We start from the raw sequence: 24,563 nt of genomic DNA, 5'->3' as shown, positions 1-24,563 counted from the left end.
AAGCGCTTTCCGGCCTGCCGCCGCGAGGCACGCTGGGAGGTGCAGTTCTCCCGAGCCCAGCGGCGGATGGCGCCCTATAAGCGCGCCCCCCCCCCCCGGGAGGACTCCCCTTCCCGTGATGCAGCGCGCTAGGGTGACGCAGAACGCGGCGCGCCGGCGGCGCCGGCAGCGCTGCCGCGGGCCGCGGGGGAGCGGGGCGCAGCCGCTGGCGGGCCCCGGGCGCGGGCCGTGGGCGATGTCCGAGGGCGGCGGCGGCGGCGGCGGGGCCGCCCCGGGCGGCGGCGGCGGCGGCGGAGCGGGCGGCGGAGCGGGTGCGGGCGGCGCCGCCTCCGGCTCGGGGCCCGGCGCCGCCGATCCGGCCTCGCTGCCGCCCGGGGACGCGCAGCTCATCGCCATCATCGTGGAGCAGCTCAAGAGCCGCGGCCTGTTCGACGGCTTCCGCCGCGACTGCCTGGCCGACGTGGACACCAAGGTAGGCGGAGGGGAGGGCGAGCGGGAGCGGGGCCGCGCGTCCCCGCCGCCGCCGGCCTCTCTCCGACAGGGGGGTCCTTCTGGCTTGCGATATAGAGCAGGCAGAGACCAGGCCGCGCTTTCCGCGTCTGCCCCCCGCCTTGTTAAAAAGGGCCCGCCCGTCAGCGGCCCGGGCCTCTCCTGCTACTTTTAAGCATACTTCCCACAGTTTCCAAAACGAGCATTTATCCTTTTCTTTTCGAGCCCTTTCCTTCTGGAGATGTTCCCATGCTGCGGGCAGGAGCGGATTTTTTCCTCAGTCACAACACGATCTCTTAAACATTCGTTGGTAACTTTGAGGTTCACAGTTGCCCTGTCAAAATTCAACTTTGGTTTTACTTCCCGAGACTTTTCCTGCGCTTCCAGCAGGACTGCTGATCGGGAACCTGCAATCATCCCAGGCCACCTTGGCAGACTTAGCAAAACCATTATTGAAGCTATCGAGTCATCTGCACAAACAGAGCTGCCATAGGTCAGGACAGTTTTGTCAGGATAGATCTACCTAGCACTTCAACTTGCTGCCCAGGACAGACCACCACACGTTTATTATCAGCACTTTCATTTATCATCTCATATACGTATCAAATTCCAAATGTTGCTACTCCCTTGTCCTTCCTTGCACAATACCAGGAGCTGGATAGTCCTACATATAAAAATGCGTAAATCAGCGTACATCAATATGCCATCAGTATAAATCAGTTATACTGATTTGTTAATTCCAATGAGCAGGAATTGAACCAAGTCTCCACTAATAAAACCTCCAGAATTCTTAACTTCTGTGTTAGTGTCACAGAACCAAATAATTAATTTCTTTGTTAGTGATGACATTAGTCAGTTTTCTAGGACTTATGTGATAGAAGGGTTTCCTGACAAGAAACCCTTCCAACAAGAACTCTGTTTAAACGACTCCTATCTGCATTGACAGTTTACATTTCACTAAGTAAATGTTAAGAGCAGACAGCAACATTAAAACAAATCTATCCAGCTATTTCAGTGGTTATAATAGTACACTCACAAACTGTTCTTTGCAATTACCAGTTGTATTCTTGGGCAAAACAAGCATACCTTTGTTCTGAAAGCACAGGGATGGAGAGTATAGACAACAAAACAGTAGCACAGCTCACAAAAGATGTACTATGAAGGATTCTGGCAGGAGATTGTTTTGAGATTTTTAGCTATTTAACTGTTTGTTTGTTGTTTGTTTTTTTTAAGCCAGCCTATCAAAATTTGAGGCAGAAAGTGGACAACTTTGTATCTACTCATCTGGACAAACAAGAATGGAATCCAGCAATGAACAAAAACCAGTTACGAAATGGGCTAAGACAAAGCGTGATTCAGTAAGTAAGCAACATTCTGTAAGCTGATAGTGATGCTGTTCGACAAATAACATATAGATCACCTAAGCAGATAAGAGTTTGCACGGTTGAGTTTCTCACAACACTTTTTACCGTGCTCTTCTGAAGTTCAACAGCAGATGCAGTCTTAATAGTCATTACAGTGTTTATATTACTGTTTTAACAGAAACCTGTAGTTTTCACGAGCGGGGTAGCATAGTGAAGTACTCATATGCACTATCCAGTCAAGTTATTGCCACGACTAGCCAACACTGCCTGCCAGCAAAACTTACCTGATGTGCTCAGCTGAATGACCTTGGTCTTTATTTTCAGAAAAAATAGCTTATCTCACTTAAAGAAAAATCCCTGAAGATTTCAAAACTTGTTTAAGTAGACATCCAACCACTAGCAGGCAGCAATCAAACTGGGCTAGCCTGATTTCAGGCAGCAGGGAGTAGCTTTTGTACATCTGTTCAAGATATTACACTTCCAGCACGATTAGAAAGCCAGCTTGAACTGTGCTGTGCCAACAGGAACTAAAAGTCATGGTTAAAAACATTAGAGTAAAGCTGGGGAAGAGGGGCAGTAGGGAACTTGATAATGGCATTTATGCTCATAAGGAAAGTTATTAGAATGTCTTGCACATAGGAGAAAAATGTATTTCAGAGCACTCAATAGAAACTGCAGATTATTAGCACGTAGCATTAGTTCCAGGGTTTAAGCTGTAATCTGAGGAGGGAGTGTCTGCTGGAAGTACAGAATTTCCTATCTTGTCTTGAAGTCCTTGAAACATCTTTGTCACTTAATGCTTCCTCTTTCACATCATGTTACTCTACAACTAGAATGAAACGGTAATTGAAAAATGTTCTATCGGGGAGCCTGTAATTGAAAGAACATAAAGCGCTCACTTCAGGTAGGTTGTTGGTATAAGGAATAGTTACACAGTACTGGGGAGTTTGAAGAGTCCCTCTCGCTGTGGTAGCTGAAGGACTGAGCATTGAAGTGTGTCAAGATGTGTACATGGATAGATGGCCTTCACTGGACACAGATGTATGTGCGTTGTTACTTGGAGCGGACGTGGTATGGAGTGATCACGCACACAGTCACTCACCAGCATTCACGGCCTTATTAGTCTTGTGGCTGCTTTTTCAAATGCTAGGAAACATCTCTGTTTCCTGTCCCCTGCTCTCTTGCAGACATGACTTAAGCCTGCTAGACTGCCTGCGCCCCATAATCCAGGAATCTGACGCAGCCCCTGGAGCAATAAGTCACTTCAATTACTAGTGCTCAGTTCCAGAAACTTTGCTGTGTGCTATATGTGCTTGTTTTCTTAATTAATACCCGTGTGTCTAGACTAGCAGTTATAAGGCATGAGTGGCAGTAAAGTTATTAGGGGGAAAGCCTTTTCTCCCATGAGTCAGCCAGAAAAAAGACTGCGTTCTCACCTGCCCTCCTCCTCAGGATAGTTTGTTTCCCTTGTTTGTGCCCAAGTGTGTTTGCTTGCTTTCATGTTGACCTCATTTCTTGCATGAGCCATATTAAAGTGGCTGTTGTCCGACATGTCATTTAAGTGCCTGGGAGTCCAGATGTCAGTTGTTAATTCTGTAGGGAGAACTGAAAGGGAGTGGGGGGGGGGAACAGGTGATTGAAACAACTCCCTGTTAAGGATCTACTGAGTAGGGCTGCAGTTTTCACCATGTTAATGCTAATTGCAGCTGACAGGAGGGCTCTAGAGAATTCCTGGAGGAGATTGGGGAGAAGTTGTTCAGAGGAGTTGAATGACTCCTTTGTCTTTGTCCAAGGTCAGGAATGCTGGAAGCTGGAGTGGACAGAATTATTTCTCAGGTGGTGGATCCAAAACTAAACCACATCTTCAGGCCCCAGATAGAGAAGGCGATTCATGAGTTTTTGGCTGCACAAAAGAAGGAGGAAAGTGTGCCAGCTCCTCCTCCAGAGCCTGAGAATAAGGATCCTCCTGCTCCATCTCAGGATGCATCCTAAAGGTCTTGTATCTGTGCACTTACTACTTAGTTTTCATGTACCTCATCTCTGTAGTTTGTATAATGTAAGATAGAAAAAGCATTGTATTCCTCCTGGCTTGACAGGGAGGACACTTTGATCATCAGCATGTTGTCAGTGTCAGAAGACATCTGAGCTGCTTCCACTTAAGTGTCTGCTAAAAATATATTGGGATTGAAGACATGATGTAAAACAGCTATCAAGGAACACTGTGGACTCTGCCAGTGCTAGTTTTGGATCAGAGCAAAAGGCCTTTTATTCCTGTAAAAGCAGGTTCCAGCAGTGATCAACACAGAATTGGCTGGGTAGCTTTCAGAACAATATCAAGTGGATTAAAAATAAATATATATCCTGTACTGAAACACAGCTGAAAGTGAAGCAGTGAAAAGTTATGCCTTAGCATTGAAAATTTCAGTTATCTCTTCCTTAGAGCGTAAACTGGAGCGTTGAATTGTTAGCGACCAAAACATTCACTGCTAGGGTAACGTCCCTGGGAGCGAATCACTGTTTCACTCCAAATTGACTGGTTTAAATAGAACAACCTATATCTTTCCAGCTGAAAGGACTGAGGGTGTCTTTGTTAGAAACAAGTTCATTCTGGCTTTTGTGATTAAAATAACCCAAGGGGCCTCACGGGGCTGTAATGGCTACTATGTCTTAATACAAATGACTACGGACCCCATCTCTGCGAAGGCCCTGTATATTAATGTTCGTTTGACTATTGAGGCCTGTGTGCATTATTAAAGAACCAGTCTTGATAGACAATTTAAATCTGTGACTTTCCTGGTGAATTTTAAACTATAGTGCGTGAAAGGAAGTTAATTGTGAATTGTTCTCCCTACTAGCGCTTTCTGAAAGCAAAACATTTCTCACAGTCTATGGTTGATTATTAGGGAGGCAGTAAGTAACTGACTGTAGCTGTTCTTATGCTTGGAATGATACAGCAATTAGCATGATTTTTGAACTTAACAATAGAAGTTAAAGAGCCTGTAGTGTCATCCTGAGTAATTTAGTCCTTAATGCTTAGCTACACCTTTGCATTTGTCTGGTTCAAATAGTTTAAAGTCCATTAGTAACTTGCAGCTAAGTGCAGCTGTTAGAGAATATATTAGAATATATTAACTATTCAGATGCATTTACTCTTGAAGATAAAATCCTGTAAACTCTCTTTTCTCTTGCAGTGAGTTCCTGATCCTAAGCAGCTGCAGTTGCAAAATACACGCCCTGTTAGTTTGGCGATGGATTATTTATTCCATTTGGTACAGGACTGTTGTCTGCCAAAGATGATTAACCTTTGTCAGACCTGTGGAAAAGCATCAGTGAAATTCACAAGCACCCAGCGTTCTGCATGTGGAGGGACAGCCTAAATGTGAAGATATTTTTGCTGTTAACAGATAGAGAGCAGCGTGTATTTTTAATCCTGCCTTCAGGCAAGGGGGTGGGAAGAAAAAAGGGAATCGTATCATGTTTGGAGGGAGTAGGGAAGTTGTTTGAGATGATACTGGACTTGGGAGCAGGAAGAAAAGTAAGAAGTTTGGGGGGGGGGGATGGGTAGGCTCTTAGAGACTATGCAGGAGTCATGAGACTTTCTTTGATATAGGCCAGATGAGAGGAAGCATCATATGGCTCTGCTGCATAATGCAGCACTGACTATTAGGTAGCAAGTTAGATGCAATTCATTGCACTGCCTGCTTTAGAAATACATTTCCTGTTTAAAACTGGAAAGAACACTTCAGGGTCAATTATTCAGATAAGTTTCTGTTGCATTGCAGAAAGATGTGTACAGTTAGCTATGACTATAGCTGATTTAATTCTTATTTCCCAGGTGACTCTGGGGAAGCAAAGGGCACCAGAGTAGGTGATCAGTTTCAAACTTGTCTCTTTCAACTTGAGAAATTTCATGGGAAAGAAGTCTTTCAGGTGCCTAGTGGAAACTGCTTTATGCTTTCAACTTGAATGCATGCAGTGTCCTCTGGATGACCATCAAGTAGAGAACGTGATCAAGTTTTCTGCCAGCAAATGTCCAGACCTTTTGCAATAAAAAGACTTCAAAAAGCATCTCAGACTCCTAGCTTTTTCAGAATTCTTTTGTTTTAAAAAAAAAAAGCGCTTAAATTCCAAAGAGTCTCAATTCCTGGAACCCTGATTAAACTATGTGAGGTCACAATTCCTAGATTAATCCAGCTTTGACAACACAAGGTTGTTAGCAGAAGGTCATTAAATAAGATAGGTATCACCAGTCTTCTCCAAGAACTGAATTGACCTTACATCACATCATTTGCATCTTACTCAGTATAAGTCCTAAGTGTGAGTTCAGTCTGATGCTCTTGATAATGAAGGCATATTCAGCCACGTAAAAACAATGCACTTTTGGCTATAGGCTAAAGCTATTATATTTTTTCCTTTCCAGACCACAGCCTTTTAAGAAGCTAATAACTGCATATGTCATTGAATAGCACTTTAGCATTGTTTGAATCCTTGCTATTAGTGGGCTACATATCTCAACTACAGCCTTATCCACAGAGCTTGTATGTAACAGATACAAGTCCAGCTAGACTCCGTTGCCTTTCCAGAACAGTTTGTAGGGAAGGGAGTGATTTAACCTTGTACCTACATGCTAAGTTACTTTGCTTGGTAACACTTCTCACAGTTCTGTGCAGAAATAGAGATGACAATATCTGAAATGCAGTGCTGTAAGCCCTTAACAAGAGACCTCTAAACTTCACCACTGCAGTAGTTCTGCAGTCTGCCTAGTGCTGTGCAGTCCTGTTGATGATTCTTCCATCAGTAGTCTTATCCCATTTAAGTGTGCCTCTGTAATCACGCTCAGAATGGGAACTTAAATATCTGTACCTTTTAGTGATAGCTGGATTGGCCACAACCTTCCCAAAATTGTTTGAAAATCTGCATTTCAGAATAATTTGATTTTGTGGCTTGACTCAACTGTTTATATAAAAATCTATGTTCCTGCTATAAAACAGGACAAGGAGTATGTGAGGAAAGGGCTCTCTTCTGCATGTTGATTTGGTGGTTAGAGACTGCTCTCCAAATCAATAGTGAGTATTTTCCCTTAAGGTCTTAAGGGCAACTCTTGGCAGGAAAAGATTCATCTTTTCACCTCCTGGTAGGGTGTCTTGACCACTTTTTGAATCTGAGCCATTTATGTAGGGGGAAAAAAAAAAAAAAGAGGCTAGAAAGAGAGCAAGTGGAAAGGAGCTTAACTGCCTAAACAAAGTCTGGATTACAACAGTAATAGTTAGGGAAGAGGGACCACAGTTCAGTCCTAAAATCAGTAAGTAGACCTGAAATTGTTGCAATGAGGAGGGAAGCTGAGCCCGTGTTCCCTACTCATGGGCAAGTGCTTTAACTGCTGTAGGAAGCAGATTCTTTCAGCCCCTGTTTTTGAAAGGTTTTTCAACTGTTCACTCCTCAAATGGGGTGCTGCGTTAAACTCAGAAGACTAACGCTGTCCTACTGCACTGTATATGTAGGGCTACACCTTTAGCTGTTCTAGGGCCTATGCACAGTGCATGACTGCAAGTATGGGAATTTGCAGATCAGAACTGAGGTACCTAATGAGATTAGGCAGCTGCTCCACTTTTTGGATCATAGTTTTAAACTTCAGGGCTCTAAAGTCCTTTTTTGGATCAGATCCTTGGAATTAACAAACCTTGGAAACACGCCTTACCTCGGATGGGACACTGAGAAAAAACACCAAGCTCTCATCATGATAAGGGAGTAGTAGGTAGTGTCCTTTGATATAAACATTTTTCCTTGGCAACTGTTAGAGGCAGGATTCCAGTCTTAATAGCTCCAAGATATTATGTTCTGGCATGATGATTTCTATAATAACTTTTGGATATGAAACAGTACCTACAGTAAAAGTGAAATTGTTCCCTTTTTAGTAGGATGCCAGACTAAAATTAACATATTAGCCAGTTTACATCACTGTGCTGAATATGTTAAATACAGTCAAAACTGTGCAATAATACTCACTCTGCTTCCCCCTACACACACACACCCCTCTCACTGTCAGCAGTAGAGATGATATTGCTAGTGGTCCCTGGCCTGCCAGGTCCAATTTGACCATTGCATTGTCTGATTTTTACCAGATACACTGCTGAACTTGCTCAATGAGCAAGCAGAAACAGAAGAGCATGGTGAGCTTGACAGGTCTAAGACACTGGAGTAATTCAAGAAGTAATTAGATGCCTTTGTGGAGCTGAAGGAGCTGGACAGTACATTAGGATGAGTCTCAGTGGATCAAACAGGCCTTTTCTTTCCCATAGTGCTTCTCAGATTCAAGTTGACTGTTCCTGTTTCCTGGACAGTCATTTAATACCTCAAATTTCTCAGATGATTACATTAATTCCTTTAATTGGTTTCAGGAAATTGCAGCATTTCTTCATCTGATACATTCATAATGTGAAGGAGCTTAAAAGATTTTCAGCCTTCTTGGCTTTCGCCTCTCCTGACCACACGTATTTGCTTCTGCCGAGTCACGAGAGACCAGCTGCAGTTTAAAGAAAACATGCGGGGAGGTTGAGTTGCATTCTTGGAAAACCAGCCTTGCCACTCAGCGGCTGCTCTGCCCTATGGAAATACCAGACTCCAAAGCCTGCAGTAGCCAGTCTGGCTCAGTAGGTAGGTACTAGATTGGGAACAAGGAGGTGCAAGATCTCTGCTGGGTTCTGCTAGCCGACGGTCATGGCTGTGGCAAATTGTTTCACCTGTTTGCCTGCCTGCCTGCAAAGTGAAGATAACTGTACCCTCCTACTTAAGTCCTGAGGTGAGGAGGGACTCAGGTGCCATGCTTAAGGCCCAATATAACAAAAGCACAGAATGAAAGGAACTGTACGATGGAAGCCTGAGACAAAGAACTGAGAGGTAAGCTGGAGAGTAAAATAGATATCGTCTCTCTTACCTCTCTAATTTGTAGTCCCACTAATTAAACTAGATGAAAAGTTAATTTGAACGGGCTTTTTAAGAATCCTTTCCCCATTTTCTGAAATGCTTCTAAGGCAGCATAAGTGAATTGGCAAGTACTAAAAGCAAGCGAACATGGGCAGGATGTAGGTACATATAATACATATATATAAACATAACACACTGCAGCCTGTACGAATAACGTAATTGTTCTGCCACATAATGAGAAGCAAAAAGAAATATCCTAGAGATTAGCATGAGTCAAGCTGTAACATCTGAACTCCTCAGCACTCCTTAGCTCCTAAGGTTTTAAGCTACTTCAAACAAGGCCAAATGAAATTCAGATACAGGTCCTAATCTAAACATGACAGTCCGTGGCCTTTTCTAGTTGGAATATTTCTATTCTTAAATTCAGTGATGCCTAGTGCACAGGGACATTCAGTTTAGAAGAGAGCTTACTGGACTAGAGTCTTGCTAGTAGGCACAGGGTGAGGTAAAGTATTTTTCATCTTTTAAATGCAATAATAACATAAACAAAGAATAATCAGATCAGTTCATCCATTGCTGAACCGAGAAAAAGGAAAGGCTTTCATAGCTACGATGGGAGCTCTTATAACGTGCAGGTATCTCAGTTCAAGTGTTGCTTGCAGCACTGCAGAACTCTTCTTACTTTCGCATCATCTAGTTTCCCCTCTCCATGTCAAAATCTGAACTGCAACCTTGCAAAAGTTATGATTTTCACTTTCACTTAGGAAAAACTGACAGCAAAAGTCAATTGCCTTTTTGCTGTTATTCCTGAGAGGCGCACATACAATGTATACCACCAAACACACAAAGCAACCTCTGCAGAATCACAATGATCTTTTTAACTACATTTGTGACACAGTAACCTTCCAGGCGCGGGCCCTGCCGTAGACTTGATCTCATTGCAGCAGTGTAAAAAGGATCAGTGGTAAAAGGGGCATTTGGGTTTTTTTTAAATGTAGGAAAAGGAGGAGAGAAGCAGCGTTAACTTATGTCACCTTTTCCACAGGAGAACGTCTCAGGCTTTTAAGATAAAAAGAAAATGCATACATAGAAGATGATGGCATCAGATCACCCTAGGGAACAGCAGTAAAGCCGGTAGGAGATATCAATAGCTCTAGTGACAAACTAGATCACTTGCCTCCCCATTAAGTCTTCAGCTGTTTTGCAGAGCAGATGAGCAAGGCACAGCACGGCCAAGCATACTGTTCTAGGTCGCTCTCAGCCCCCTCTGGGCACACTGGCTAACCACTCTGTGCAGGAGCGTAATGGGAATGCTAAGCAATCCTGGAGAGATTTAAAAAAAAAAAAAAAAGGTTACTGAATCAATTAATTTGATCCAGTACATCACCACTCCTAAAAGAAAGGATAATTGTAATCACAAACTTACTGTCATTTATAGGAACCTAGGAAAGGGATGTCTGAATCCCATCTGGTCATTTGCTGGCATTTTAGCAGTTGCCTTGAAGCAGCAGCAGGGAAAATGGTATCTCAATAAACATAGCAGAGTAGTCTCAAATGCCGGGAATGTGAGGCAGCTCACTCGTTCAAGGGAAAATATTCCTTGGGACATTCATCTTTCTTCACATAGTGCAAAGCAGTCTGAAGCGTACCATGAACTTCACATTCATTAATTAACACTTCCTCTAATGACTTGCTGGCAATGAAAGGTGCATAATCAAAGCCATCTTTGCAATCAGTCTGATTTATCCCTAGAGCACAGGCAGCCTCTGCAGAACTTTCTTCTCTACCCCTCACAATCATTCTGCGCAGGCTTCTCTACTGAACAGCAGTGAACAGTACTGCAGCTAGCTAGGCTGGTAGCCAACATGAATCTGTGGCGCTGTTCTCAGGTTCTGTATTTGAATAATTAAGAGTTTGAGAACTGATTTTAAGTTATACTAATGCAAACCTGGTCTCGGAGGAACTTCTTTCTATTTAACTTGCAACAAGTTGCCAACAGCCCAAGACAGTCACCACAACTGCTGAACACCCTAACAAGACCACACTTTCACCTGAGCCTGGGCTGTGGACACAGGCTCTCTTCTAGTGCATTTGCAATTGCAAAGTAGGCTCTTCAGCATCTTAAGCGGTACTACAGAAGGCCAGGGCCTGCATAGCATCAGTTAACACATCTGAATAGACTAGCAGTAACTTCAGAAATCTTGATAACATGGCTGCTTGTGACTTCCAATCCATAACCTTCAGTTAAAGTAGGCTCCTTTGGTTCAGGCTCACTACTACAGCAGCACTACTGCATGTGATTTAACATAATCAGTTAAAGAGACATCTCACCATCAGTTAGTGATACTGCTAAGTAGGTGACAAAAAAAAAAAAAAAACCAAACAAAAGTCTCCTACTGAACAAAGACTGAGTCCCAACCAGTCCTCCATCCTCATCAGTTATTTTACTAATACCTAGTCCACGGGCAAGCCAGGCACTGATTACTCAGTAGACGTCACCAAAAGAAACAGAACCAAAACTGCCACTGTATATTTAGCCTCTGTCTAAACCAGCCAGTATTTTTCCAGGGACTGTTCTTTCATTTGTAACCACATCCCATTCAAGAGTTAGTACTATGCCTCAGTCTGGAAAAGCTGAATCCAACCTAAGTCCTCAGATCTATCTCTGAATAACTTCAGGCAGGTTTATTAGACAGATGCCAGTAACCAAACACCTAAATCCAAACATATTTCACAAAGGGAGGACAGCCAAATGAGAAAGAGTAAGATGTTAGAAGATGTCTCTTTGGTTGCTTTCCTCATTGGTACTCAGGCCTTACTCATCTCTAATATATTCCCACATCATGGAGCTGTAGTTCCAAGTTTAAAAACTTACTACAAAATTCACAGCCAGATGAATCTTGATGCAAGATGACTGAGGCTCAGCCTGGAATCTCAGACTACAGGCCAGTCAACAAAACCTCTCTCTGGGAAAGGGAAATAATCATGACTGTCTGGAGACAAGTCCAAAGCACAATTCCAAGTCCTTGGCAAAAGAAGGATCAAACTTAGGGATCTCCGTCAGGGTAGTGGATCAAACTAGCCAGCACCCCCAAACACTAAGATTGCCCAAGCAGGCTAAAAACCACACTGGAATCAATATAGCTCTGGGGTCTCAAACCCAAACCATTTCCAGCTCTCCTGTTTTTAGGACTAGCAGGACTGCTTATAATGAGACACAGCCAACATGCCCAGAAGAGAGATTTTTCAGGGTATCATTCTCATTTCAGCCAGAAGAAGAGGGGTGGGTAGGGACAGAAATCACACCTGAAACACTCAGTGGGGCATTTTCCCTTCTTCTCACCATCTCAACAGAAAGAGCAAGAGCAGCACGCACTGTTACAGTACTCTATGCCATCTGCTTCAAGCACACTACTAAAACAGTGATTCTTGAGTACCATCAGAATTTTCTAACAACGCATTGCCTTTCAGCAAATGGGGTCTAGCTACAATCACAGCTCTGTACCCTGCTGTCAAATTTTTTGCCAGTCTCGGTCTCTGGAGACAAGTTTCCCTGCAATTCTTTCTCCCAAGAGGATGGCATAAGCTTGCCATATGCATTGCTTTCCTGCCATGTGTTTAGTTCCCACAAGGAACTGCAGTAGTTAACCCTTTCACAGTATTTTCCTACTTAGTATTTTATTCAAAGATGTATTTTACGAGCTTCCCTAAAGACAGGTGAGTTTAGTTTGTTGTAATTAGTTGGGGCCTCTCACATCCACAACCTCCAAAGTCCGCAAATGTCAAGGACTCCTTCCTTCTTTTCCTGAAGACTCTCCTCCTTCCCAAAAAAGGCTCAGTGCAGTGTAGCCATTCTGAATCTGGCCATAAGAGGGAGATAAACTATTGCTTCATTTTTCAGTCTTGATGTTACCTTAGAAAAACCAAGTGAACACAGGATTCCAAAGCCTTTGCTGACTCCTAAGTGAATCAGCTCAATAAGGTGTGGAAGAAGTTCTCACAAAGAGTTTCCATGAACTCTGACTATACTTGTCTAATGCAAATCACATAGCAAGTGTTTGAATTTCTCAAGAGGTTTAATAGTGGAAAACATATGTACATTTCTTTACCCAACTCTCCATGAACGTAAGTGAGCAGCCCAAGCGATGACAGACAAAAACACAGATTTAGGATATGAAACTGTGCATAAATTCTAAACTTCCCTAATCTGCAATCCACTAATAGCACTAATGCCTGGGGCCCTTGATGTTATTGCCATGAGATTGTATCAGAATCATTGCTTTAGTTCTTGCATTTTTGTAATTCAGGTTCCTAGCCCACATCATTGCCAAGTCAACCTCGAAAACATGACTGGGCAGTAACCAGCACAGCAATAACTGCCCTAGTCTAGACACCCTCAGAAGCCACAGCGTGGAGAAATACGCTACCTCAGCCATCAGACTGGGAGCTGGCTCCACAGAAAATTCCCTCCAGCACTGGGACAAGCCTGAGGAAGAGCACCACAGCAAAACGCAACAAGTCCAACCCACCTGTCCAAGCTAGATGAGCGTGAGGACCTTGTATTTAGCAGATTTCATCTTGCTGACTCTCATACAAGGAAATCAGTGCCTTTTGCACTATCTTTATGATAGAAAACTGTTCCCTGGAAAAAAAAAAAAAAATCCCCAGCCTAGCTCAGGTCCTGGTTCTGCAGGGAATTCAGGTAAGGACATCCATAGGTCTGCAGTTGGCAGAGCTGGGGCCTTTGGGAAGTCCAAGCAATTTAGATAGTGAATACATCCATTTTGGAAGGGATTTGTGACAGAAATGTAAAACCATGACAGCCACGAGTTTCATATTTCATTGCAACTCTGCAGAAGAGAGATAAGATAATCCTGCTTCACAGCACACTCATGAAATTTCATATTTTCTACAAAGGGGCAACACATCTGTGGCAAAAAAGAAAAAAGAAGAAGAAGAAAAAAAAAGACAACTAGCTATAAAACTCCCCCCACAATGTTCCCTGGTGAGGCACCACCACGTTTAATCACTCCCTCCCTGATCTTCAGGTAACAGCATTCACCTCCACTGGGTCATCCCATTGTGACTCAGTCCACCAAGTAAGTTATTTCCAACTTCTTCCATAAAAAACACAGGAAAACAAGGATTGCTAGGCCAAGCCAACCAGACTCAAAAGTTCCTCCTTCCTTCTCGAACACTCCCCCGAGCTACCTGCTGCCCGCTCGCTAGCAGCGGCAGACCGCCACACTGCCAACGCAACACCTTGCAAGTGAACCCACAGGAAAGCCCAGCTGAGGCTTACCTTGCCTTGAGGAGGTGCCCCAACCGCCGGCCCCATGTGCACCACGCTTCCCAGCTCACCGGGCCCCAGCTGAAGGGGGTCCTAGCTGCGATTGACCTCACCTGCACCCAGGCCCAGCCCAGCCCTGCCCTGCCGTCCCCCCTCCCGCGGGGAGGCCCCGCTGCTCCGTCTGCAGCCTGTCTGAACACCCATTTCACAGGCTGTTTCTCACGGGGAAGCCTGAATATAGCCATACGCTGATGCGCAAGGCCACCTTTCCCAAAACGACGTGGATCTGGCAGCTGCTGACCCCACGTGCGGTACCCGCCAGCGCCTGCCACAGCACTCTGTCACCGCTCCCCGCAACATCCTCCCCCCTTCCCAGAGGGTCTGCGCCCAGCCTCAGCCGCTCTCTGTGGGGACAGATTTTTTGTCCCCCCGACCAAGCCCAGCGTCGCTCCTCTGGGCCATCGGTGTCGCGCCAGGGTGGCCGCGGAGCCGCTGGCCTCCGGGGCGACAGACACCAGCTCTCCCCCGCACCGAGGTGCCCCAGGAGGGGGTTGCTGTGGCAACAGCACGCCTTATTTAACCGTTATTTAACCCACCGCGCCCCCCTCCCCCCCCGCTCCTCCCACCCTCTGCCACTGCCGACGTGCGCGAGCGAGGGTACAACTTTTATTAGGGTGGGTTTTTTTCGTGCGCTGGCTTTATGGGAAGTCCCCGACTGTCTGTCCTTGACAGCTGGCTCATGAAACAGCTAGTTTGGAAAACAGAGCCCCGAGGCTGCGAGTGCTATTTCTTTTATGGCTCCTCTACCCAGCGATTGCCTTCAGCAAAGCGAAGGGAAAACAGGTACAAAAGCGTTTTATGAAAAGGACAACCTCAAGGCTTTTTTTTCTCCTAATTTAAGACACAAGTTCGATGGTTTTGCTTGTTTTTTTGCTTTTTTTTTTGCAAAAAAATCACATTTTTGAAGACTGAAATCAAGCTTCCCCTCCACCCCCCCTCCCCCCCAAAAAAACGCTGCCCATTTGCCATTTGGCCCCCGCGGGGCTGTTGAGGCGGCTCCCGCCGAGCGGCTGCCACCGGGCAGCTCGTCGGCTGCGGGCTGAAACGTGGGGCCGTCGCTCCGGAGCGTGGCTCTCCTGGAGCTAGCACGCATTTTGGTTGGAAAGTTTGGTTAGGAGACTCACTGCCTCTCAAATCAACTTCACTCACAGATCGGCTATTTTGGGAAGCCAGTCTCCTCAGCAGAAAACAGAAGGGAAAGCAAAGGCTCGGTGTGTAAACATCACCCTGTTCCCAGTCGGTTAAGCTGAGTTCTTACAGGTTTTGCATTGCCGAGAACAAAGATTTTCCTGTCAGGGTTTCATTAGGGGCGCTGGTGCCGACGTGCGGATCAGGACAGTCCCGCGTCCCTACTGAGGCCTCGGCGTCCTGCAGAGCTGTCTGAAGTAAATTATAGTGGGAATTTATGTGTGAAAACAAAGAAAGTGCATGAATGAAGTTCTGCCAAGTATGGAAGAACCATCTTCCAACTGTGTCCTCAGCCGCAAGGGCTATCAAAGCTGCGTCATGACCGAGAGCACATCGAAGCCTACAGGAGGCCCCAGAAAGCTCCTAAAAAGAGGCAGTCTCAGGAGATTTCCTGGCCAGTTCTGCAGACACAAGAAATTCAGGGGAGCATGCAGACATCTGGGCATGTTTTGAATTAAATATTTGGTCCCTCTGCAGTTTTTCTATCATTAGCAAAAACCTATTTTAGAGAAGCGCTCGCTATCCCAAAGCCAGGGAAGTCTTCCAGGCTCATAATAAAGAAACGTGGCCCTGCAGGACTTCCTGAAGAAGACTATTCCAAGTCTAAGGACAAGTCTGAATTTTGTTTTGATCATCTGTCATCTCACTATTAGAAGTATTCAAAAGATGATTGGCTACCTTGAACTTTGGTTTTATCAGGGCAGATAAAAACTTCTCAGTCTGCCCTCTCAAGCTTAGCACCTTCCAGTATGTCTCAGCAGAAAATCTCTCATACCCGGAAGAACAGCTTTATTCTGCAGGGAGGTCTCAGGGTTCGGAAGAGAACAGACCAGAAAATCAGTAGAAGGAAGGATGACAGAACCTTCCTTTCCCTTACTGGTTTGAATCTAGTTGTGATGAATAATTTGTATTTTTTTGCATCTGTAACACGTATGTCATCCCTTGCCTCCGTGATAGCATTCTACTGGACTGCAAAGGGTGAAATCAAACTGGTTAATGAACTAATGAAACTGGAATGAAGTGATGGCAAAACTCAGATACTGGTCTGAAGGACACTGAGGTACTGGAAGTTACTGGAAGCTAATCAATGGAAAATACTCGCAGCTAAACGAGCAGTTTAAACTTCTGCAAGCATTAACCCAGGGCAGTTACAATATGAGATCCCGTCCAAGAGAAATAAAGGCATGAAAATAATGTTCTTGAGGATTGGAAAAGCGTTCCAAAAGAAACAAGTTTACAAGATACTGGCTCATAATAGTAATTAAATCACTCCCACTGAAGAGCAGCTTAGTGATATATATGAAAGAATTGGTCAAAACCCCAACATTTTAATTAGAAGTGACTGGAAAGCTTTTTACCAGTTTCAATGCAGGGAAGAGCGCCTGAATGAGCACAGACACCCCTAAACTGGGTCCTTCAGTAAGTCTGAGGAATATTAGAAAGAGACGTAAAGGAGAACGTTGCAATTGTCTGTGCTGCAGCAGTGACAAGCCTTTGACCAGTCCTGCTCACACCAGCACCTTCTACTAGCACTTGTCTCACTCTGCGAAATAACATATTACTACTGCTGACACTTACCATATCATCATCAAGATCTAAATTATATTCATACAAAAATAGGAGGCGATCCTAAATGGGAATAAAGTTTCAGAAGGCCTTAAAAGTTCTACGATTTCTAAACATTTTATTAAGTGAAATAGCAATTCTGCAGTAAAAATAGTTTTGGGTTTCACTGTTAAATCTTACTTTTCCACATTGCTTTGAGCTTTCAAGATGTTAAAGAGTTCAGCCTTCAATGTGCTTTGTGTTACCAGGCAGGGAATAAGTTTATAAAGCATTATTTGCCACTTCTGCAGAATAGAGTCCTTCCATCAGCCACGCCACCTCATTTCTAGCAGAGGATGGTATTAAGTGCAAAAGAAGAACAAAATCTAACAGGACTTTAAACAATCAGAAAGCTGATTATGACAGTTCAGTGCTTGTCAACACCTTCACCTTTCCCAGATGTTAGAGGATAAGATATTTTTTCTGAAAAAAATGATGGAAACTAGGACTTATTTGGACATCTGCAGCAGAAAGCAATTTAACGTGATGTGAGCTTTGAAAAGGAAAACTGGGTTTGGAGGTAACTGGGTGCAAGGTCTATTTCTCTGGAAGAGGAGGACAGGCCACTTCACATCTTGGTGCAGGATCAGCCTCTTGACTGGAATTCCTGTTAGTCACTTTTAAATACATGTAATATTTACTTTTTTTTTACTCTCTGGGCCTAAGCATTTAATAGGCTTTAATTTTAGACTTCGGCATTGGGCAAGATGAAAGTGGCACAGGCTCACTTTCTCCTTTTGGACACATCAGGGCTCACCTTTTTTTCAAGCTGTTTTTCTCTGCTCCCTGTGAATGATTCCTCAGTATAAACAAGAGCTACTATCGTCCCCCAAACTACACTAATTCCCTGTTCTCCTTCCATCCCAGTGTAATCCTAGTTTTGTCTGCCTCTCCACTGCCACTGTCCTTTCATTTGCAATTGGTAACTATCATTGCTAATCTAAGTCCAGCTCAGGTTTAGTCATCCATTGGCTCCATCTTTCCTGCTTGGGCCCTGTGGATCATGCATGGCTAAAACTTTTCTCTGAGCATCTGCTGAGCGCACTAAGTCTGTTAGTGCAGACGCACATTCGCTCCATGTGGCAGCAGCACTCAATCCATTCTAATATTGAGTTTCATCACACGACTTTCAGCTATGTGACCCAGAATATTTGACCTGATGTCAGAAGGGGCCTAGGCCCATTGAGATATTTCCCTGAGACACCCTGCCCTCCTTCTACCAAAGGAATCTGATCCAGCAACAGGAAAGAGTGAGCATTTTCAGCTGTCCCCATGTGAAACGGTCAGGGAAGGACTCACTCTGTGCTACATGTGCCTGATATAAGGTGTCCCTTACCCATTTGCTTTCTCCTCTTTTCTTCTATAGGTACTTATTGTGCGTTAATTTCTAATAGCTGGATGAGATATTTTGATAAATTAATTTTGCTCACCTACCAAGTATTTTTCCTTTTTCACAGTATCTTTTGCTTCTAACAACCCACGTGCGCTCCAGACTTGCAAGGTGCTAAGCAGCTGCTAACCCTCCTCTCCACCAAAATCAAGGCTAGCCAAAGTCATTCAGTATCTTGCAAAATCAAACTCTGCATTTGTGGAGTTTACTTCAACCTTTACTGATCTCCAGACACCTCCTGGGGCAGAGAAGGGCAGAGGTTTAACAGAAATAAGCCACAACACTTTAAGAAGGGGCATAAACAAAAGCTACAGCAACATGGAATTACAAAAAAAAAGAGTAATATCCCAACAAATGCAACATATGCTGTGGGATCTTCATTGTTTTAACTCTTTTGCACCTCAGTTGTACATCCTATCAGAAATGCGGGTTCTCCCACAGTAGACCATGTTAGCTCACAAGCATCACTAACTAGCTTAAAGGCTTGTTAGCTTCAACAAACCAGTAACTTCTCATAAGCCACCTAGGTCCTTCACCACTGCGAGAGCCACCATTCAGTTATACTGCTTCCTACAGCAGCAAGTTTTCCATGGGACACTCCTGTCTTAGCATTAACTAGGCCTGTTCCTGTTTAACTTTACTGTCCTGCAAAGACCTAAGTGTGAAATACACTATTCCTGATATCAAAAATCACAGCAGTTGGGACTTGATCCCCCTACTCCCATAGCTATTATTCTTCTGTTTTCTAACTCTACTGACTGCAAAATGCAAGGTCCAGGACTCAACTGGCTCTAGGAGAGGCAACAAAACTGTTCTGTGTGAAAAAGCCTTTCAAGTTTATATCCTTGCCATCTGCAAATTTCAAAGAGGGGGTTCTTTTTAATGTCCAAAGGGCTTGAAAATAAACAAAGGTATCAGGGTGCAGAGTTGTTATTATTTAAACCCTGGTGTACAAAAAAAGGACTAGTTTTCAGCTTTAGTGACTAAGATGAGAAAAAAATCTCTCAACATTGCATGTGCAAAGACAGGCCTGGATTCTGCAAAGAGCCACCCTCAAATGGGCTTTTGCCCCTAAATGCTACACATTTCACAGATGTCTGGTCTACCTCCCCAGAGTCCACAGTGCAGGGACATGTCTTGGTCAAGGCGACTGGGACTATGCTGTAGTTAGAGATGATCCAAAACATTCACTCACTGTTGACAGAATTGTATTTTTTTGGCCTTTGCAACAGTGCAGGTGAGAGTGTCGGCTAGTAATTGTTTGAACTGGTTCACATGTTCACATGGCATCTAGAAATCATGCTTCCTTAGGTGAGAAGTATACCAAAAAAAAAACACAGCCTCAGCACTGCGGATGGAGTCAGGACGTCTACTGCTCTCATTCCAGCTCCAGCTGGGATTCCATGCTTGATTTTGGGTAATCTTTTTAACCTCTCTGCGCTCATTCCCCCAATTTATAGAACGGTGAAGCAGCAACAACCTCCCCCAAACTGGTTTTGTGAGAATTAAGATTTGACGAATGTTCTGAACATTAAGAAACAGCCCCAACACACACCCAAATTCATCACAGTTGCTTTAAACCGAATGGAATAATGGAGATAAGTGCAACCACAGAGTCATTTGGAAAGTCTAGACAATAGGCACATCAATCAAGACTGCTTCCTAAGGGAGACGTCTAAATAAACGCTAACGACGTGATTTATAAAACACCCCCGACCCATGGGGGCTGCAGTACTAAAAAGTAATAGCAGCAGCTAGAACAGACTGTCCGTTAAAAAACAAACTAGAACATTGAAAAGCCAAAAAAGAAAGCAACAGTTTGTGAATTTCAGAGCTCTGAGAAACATTGTACTTTTGAGCCAGGCTTTTGTTCACATAAAGCTTTTTTCTTTCAGACCTGCCTTACTTTCACTGCCTGCGTTATCATTCATGGTTTTCACTTGCCACGTACCCAGATGCTACAAGAACGGGCAGGCTATGGGCCTAACTGAAGTCTACTGACATCAAAAGACTCCCATTGACTTTAACGGACGCTGGAGCTAACCCTCTATAATATAATCACTGGAAGTCAGTGATTAAACAGACCGTCCCTTCTGAATAGTAGAGAGACTAATATAACGCCCCTGAAATTTAGTTCCTATATGAAGTCCAAACATGCATGCTTGGAGGCAATTCTACAACCTGTCTGCTTTACCTCATAATTTCTCTGGCTGGGAGAATTTCAAAGAGAAGGAGAAATGGTTTCTCTCTGAGCCAGGGGAGTACCTTCGCAACTGAGCACCTACTTGGGGTGTTATACCAGCTTTGCTGAATTTCCTGTTCATGGGCCTGGCGGCTCCCAGAGGTGGAGCTGGGACCATGCCCACAGCAATGCCAGCAGCTGCGTTCCCGTCCAGCAGTTCCCCAAATCCTGATGTGGACCACAGTCTGCCAGGGAGAAGGTATCTGGGAGTTGGTGGATGACATTAGGTAATCTATGGTTGAGGTTCATTTGAGGTCTATGACACAGCCTCTGAATCCTGAACTAACTTCGTTAATCTAAGTAACTAATTGACTGGCTGGCTTGCTGCAAACGTTCCCGGTGCACTGGCGTGGAATACCCCTGCTGCGCCCAGGAGCCCGGCAGCAGTGCCTGCGAAGTTGGAGAGCCTTCACAGCATGCTCCTCACTTGGGGGCCTTACCTAATTTTCGCAGCTGCATAAAGCACAATGCTGACGCATGCATCATCTCCATGGGGTTGAAATGTGACTAAAGTCGTACCTCGCAGTGCACACTGTGTGCATATTTGACCATGTCGTCTGCCTGATAAGTGACTGCTCTCCTGAAGTCCACCCTGAGTCGGTTGAGACAACCATCTTTCATTTATCTGTTATCACCTACCACCCACTCGCCAGTTCCTTCTTCACAAAACGGCACTGGGCTGACAGGTTTGATGATATGCAGATGATATTCGGCCTTGACTCATGACCTTCCTAAAGCCAGATATCCTCAGGAAATTTTATACTGCTGAAAAGGCGAAATGTTTAGCTCACCAATGGGGGGCACAACTACTCCTGACCCCAGGCCGTCTGAGAGTTATCTTTTTTTATACTTACAGCTAAAGCATTTTTAAAACAAAATAAACTTTTATGAACACTAATAAATATACAATATCTCAAAGACCTTTTTTGAAGGAAAAAGAAAACATAAAATGACTTGATCAAAACAAGGAAAAAGCTCAAAGAAGTTTTTGTTCAGAATGTTTCTGAACCTGGTAATCAAAGTCAGAATTATTGTCAATAAAACTTCATAAAAGATTGAAACTTGATGTTTTTTTTTGCTCTAGTCACCTGTTAGATGGAGAAAAGGTATTTCAGAAATTTCCTGAACTATTTATGTGTAATTGTCCTCTCCCAATATTTTGTACAGCGGTTGCAAATTATTTTCAGCAAGAGATCTTGTAAGCTCCACCAAGCCATGATGAGACCTTTGGGAGGCCTTTTACCACCTGCTGATAGCCAGCCATTGTTTGAAAACAGAGATATTAAGCTGCGTATTCCTTGGAGAACAAGAGTTTTGTACCTCTTTATCTTCTATGAATCAGTCAAGTCTGCAATCTATTTTCCATCCACATAAAACCAGCTCAAGCCCCGTTTGCAGGATCTGTACTAGTAAGTAACACACGGCAAAGGCACTGATTCTCATCAGTAGTATGGTGTCAGTCATGGTTCTGGCCTGGGCCAACTAATGCTTTCCCTGACTGTGCCCAAGCACAGTTCAGAAGTTATCACAGACTGAAAACCCTTCCCAAAACACAGCTTGCATGAGGCCACACCATTTTGGAGGGTGAGACAATTACAGTTTTACAGATGCAGTTTGTGCTCTGTGCTGGACCACAGGGTCTGGAAAAGATCCCTGGGTCTGTACTATTCACTAGTAGAGAACTGGCCTAAAAATATATTTTTAGCCAAGCAAGATGCAATGGGTAGATACAGTTGGGGAAGACAAAATAATAGTAAGCAAGTATAGCTCAAATAAACTCCTGTGACTGTCCCGAAAACCCAAGGAAGAAAGGGCCACAAAAGAAAGCTGCTCTGGGTACATTGTTCCCTCCCCACAGGGTATTAAGCCTAATCAAATGCCGATCAGGAGGGAAGAACAAACTTGGAATGGAAGGAAATGTCACTGCAAGTTTTTTAGAGAGATTTTAAACAATAACGGTTTAGAAATGCTGAAACACCTGCCCACCTGCAGGTATTGTGCTGAATATCTGCCCACATCCCTTGAGAAGAGAGTAGTGGATAAGCAAGTGCTGTTAGGTTTAGAGTAATTTAAAGATGACATCAGGCTTCTCAGAGCATTACTGTGCTTTGCACAGCTTTGACCTCACTTTGTGGAGCCCGGAGGAGTCTCTCAGCAAAACCCCAGAGCTATGGCAGTCCCTTCAAAGTCACCAAGTTGCGTTACAGTGGCTGGGCAGACGTGTGCTCAGTGGACCTGCCCCTCAGCATTTCTCCACGGCTAGATCACTCCCTTGAGTCCGCTGGCAAGCGGAAGAACTAGCAGCAGCCCCATGGCTGCTGTTACTTCCGTTAGGACAGTTCCTGAACAGCCCTAGGATCAAGGAGGCTCCAATCCCCTCTCAGCTACAGCAAGTGAAAGCTCAGTTTTCTTTGTTCACTCCTCTTACACCCTTTCTTACTACAAGAGACATTTTTTGCAAGCTCTGCGACATGTAATACTAGAAGACCACAGTCTGAGCGGACTTGTCAGTACAAATTCAGTCCTTAACATGGCTGACAATAATTCCTGGGGTTTGCACTAGTCTTTTACATTTCCCAGTTACATTTGGTTTGCAAAGAGTGAAGGGAAAAAGCCAAATTCTAGCACTGGGGTCTGATTCTGCTCGGGATGAATCAGCAACATTGCCACGAAGGAAGGGGAGCCAAAGCCCAGTTTGACAGGTGAGAGGACCAGGACTCACCATCCAGAGTAAGTTTTCTTTTCTTGAAAGCCTTTCCACCAGCTATTAAATTTTGCAAAATATCCCACATATGTTTTTCTGCCTTTCTCCAACACCTGAAATGTTGGCCTTAGCTGAGAGTGCCCTTTAAAAAGTATTATTAGTACAACCGTAGTCTTACATAAGGTCTAATTGATATACCATACTTGGCACTTGCCTCAGCAAAAGACAAACCCCAAGAAAAGCACTAGCTCTGCCCAGTAATTACTTTTGTACCTTGGCCAGCCAGGTATTGGCCCTCTACCTCTGGAAACCCCCAGCGTATGCCCCAGCCAGTGAAAATTGGCACCAGTTTTAGTCTTCTCTGTTCTGACACCTTTGCCGAGTTTACAGCAGCGGCTGCTCTGCTGTTACCAGGTTCCCCGCTCAGCAATGTCTCCTGAGGTCCCTCTCCTGCCCTTGCTCTGTCCTGCGCAACCTCTGAGCAACCAAAATGCTTACTCTCTGTCACAGTCTTGACATACCTCTAGATGGCTGTCCTGCCTGTTGCATGGCAGCAAGAACGAAAGAGAGCCCAGACACTGTGACGGGGACATAAGAGATTAGGAAGATATTAGATTTCAGTCTTCCAGACATTTGTATGAGGCTGCTTCTTCTGCTTTAACTACTTTCCTTTTAATTTTTCAGTAAGCCAAGGGCTGTGTCCAGACTGTGACCAACACGCTACTGCATATATTTAATGCAATGGTTTAGAAAGAAGCCACATTCTTAGCTGAGCTACATGGCCACAGCGCAGCCATGTCTTTCGTGTCACCCAGAAGTGTAGCTCATAGTGAATTTTCTTTCATGTAAGATTGAGAAAACGGTCGTGCAAGTTCCACTATGTCACTTTTAGTCCTCCTCACGCTAAGCAGTCCTGACTACCAGAGTCCTGAGCTTTGAAGCCAGGACAATTCTTTCCCTATTTTTTTTCTGCAGTATTTTCCATTTTTTTCAGGATTCATTTTAAATTTCCTACGCATACAGCTTGATTTTGCTCAGCCCTATTCTACCACTTCCCTGTCCTTACTGCCTTTGCGGCGCTTCCCAGTTTAGTATCAGCTGGAAATTTAATTACTGTGCTGTTTGCCCATCTTTTCTGCATCACTAATAGAGATGGCAAACAAAATTAGGTCTAATGTTTTAGAAGCAACACAGAGAAATCTTACCTTCCAAATCAAATTCCTTGATTGCCTTCTTTTCTGAAGCTACTAAAACCAAACCAAACTAAAACAAAACAAAACAACTTTTCTTATTCTCCATGAAAGGTT

At 44.2% G+C, this 24,563-nt stretch overlaps 1 protein-coding gene across 3 annotated transcripts; it reads left to right on the top strand.

Moving 5' to 3' along the window:
• The first annotated feature begins 235 nt into the window (after positions 1-235).
• On the top strand, positions 236-21,618 carry BOD1 (biorientation of chromosomes in cell division 1). Of its 3 annotated transcripts, none has more exons than XM_068959563.1 (6): positions 236-472; positions 1,723-1,847; positions 3,647-3,847; positions 5,045-7,608; positions 8,252-8,507; positions 20,206-21,618. In XM_068959563.1, the coding sequence occupies exons 1-3, from the start codon at positions 236-238 to the stop codon at positions 3,843-3,845; spliced, it is 561 nt and encodes a 186-aa protein (XP_068815664.1). In that variant the 3' UTR covers positions 3,846-3,847; positions 5,045-7,608; positions 8,252-8,507; positions 20,206-21,618. The 3 variants fall into 3 exon arrangements, with proteins under 3 accessions (XP_068815664.1, XP_068815663.1, XP_068815662.1); XM_068959562.1 differs by adding an exon at positions 9,823-9,911 and having other exon boundaries at positions 5,045-8,507; XM_068959561.1 differs by having other exon boundaries at positions 5,045-8,507.
• The last annotated feature ends 2,945 nt before the right edge of the window (positions 21,619-24,563 follow it).

Source organism: Struthio camelus, chromosome 13 (genome assembly GCF_040807025.1).
Source record: "Struthio camelus isolate bStrCam1 chromosome 13, bStrCam1.hap1, whole genome shotgun sequence".
NCBI lineage: Eukaryota > Metazoa > Chordata > Aves > Struthioniformes > Struthionidae > Struthio > Struthio camelus.
Note: the sequence above shows the minus strand (reverse complement) of the source record. Positions and strands in the feature narration are given on the sequence as shown.

What these genes read in the sequence shown, in the direction of transcription:
- BOD1 (XM_068959563.1), top strand. Translation starts at nt 236, where the DNA reads ATGTCCGAGGGCGGCGGCGGCGGCGGCGGGGCCGCCCCGGGCGGCGGC. An exon ending in TGGCCGACGTGGACACCAAG is followed by an intron (nt 473 to 1,722) that starts GTAGGCGGAGGG and finishes GTTTTTTTTAAG; the next exon opens with CCAGCCTATCAAAATTTGAG. An exon ending in CTAAGACAAAGCGTGATTCA is followed by an intron (nt 1,848 to 3,646) that starts GTAAGTAAGCAA and finishes TCTTTGTCCAAG; the next exon opens with GTCAGGAATGCTGGAAGCTG.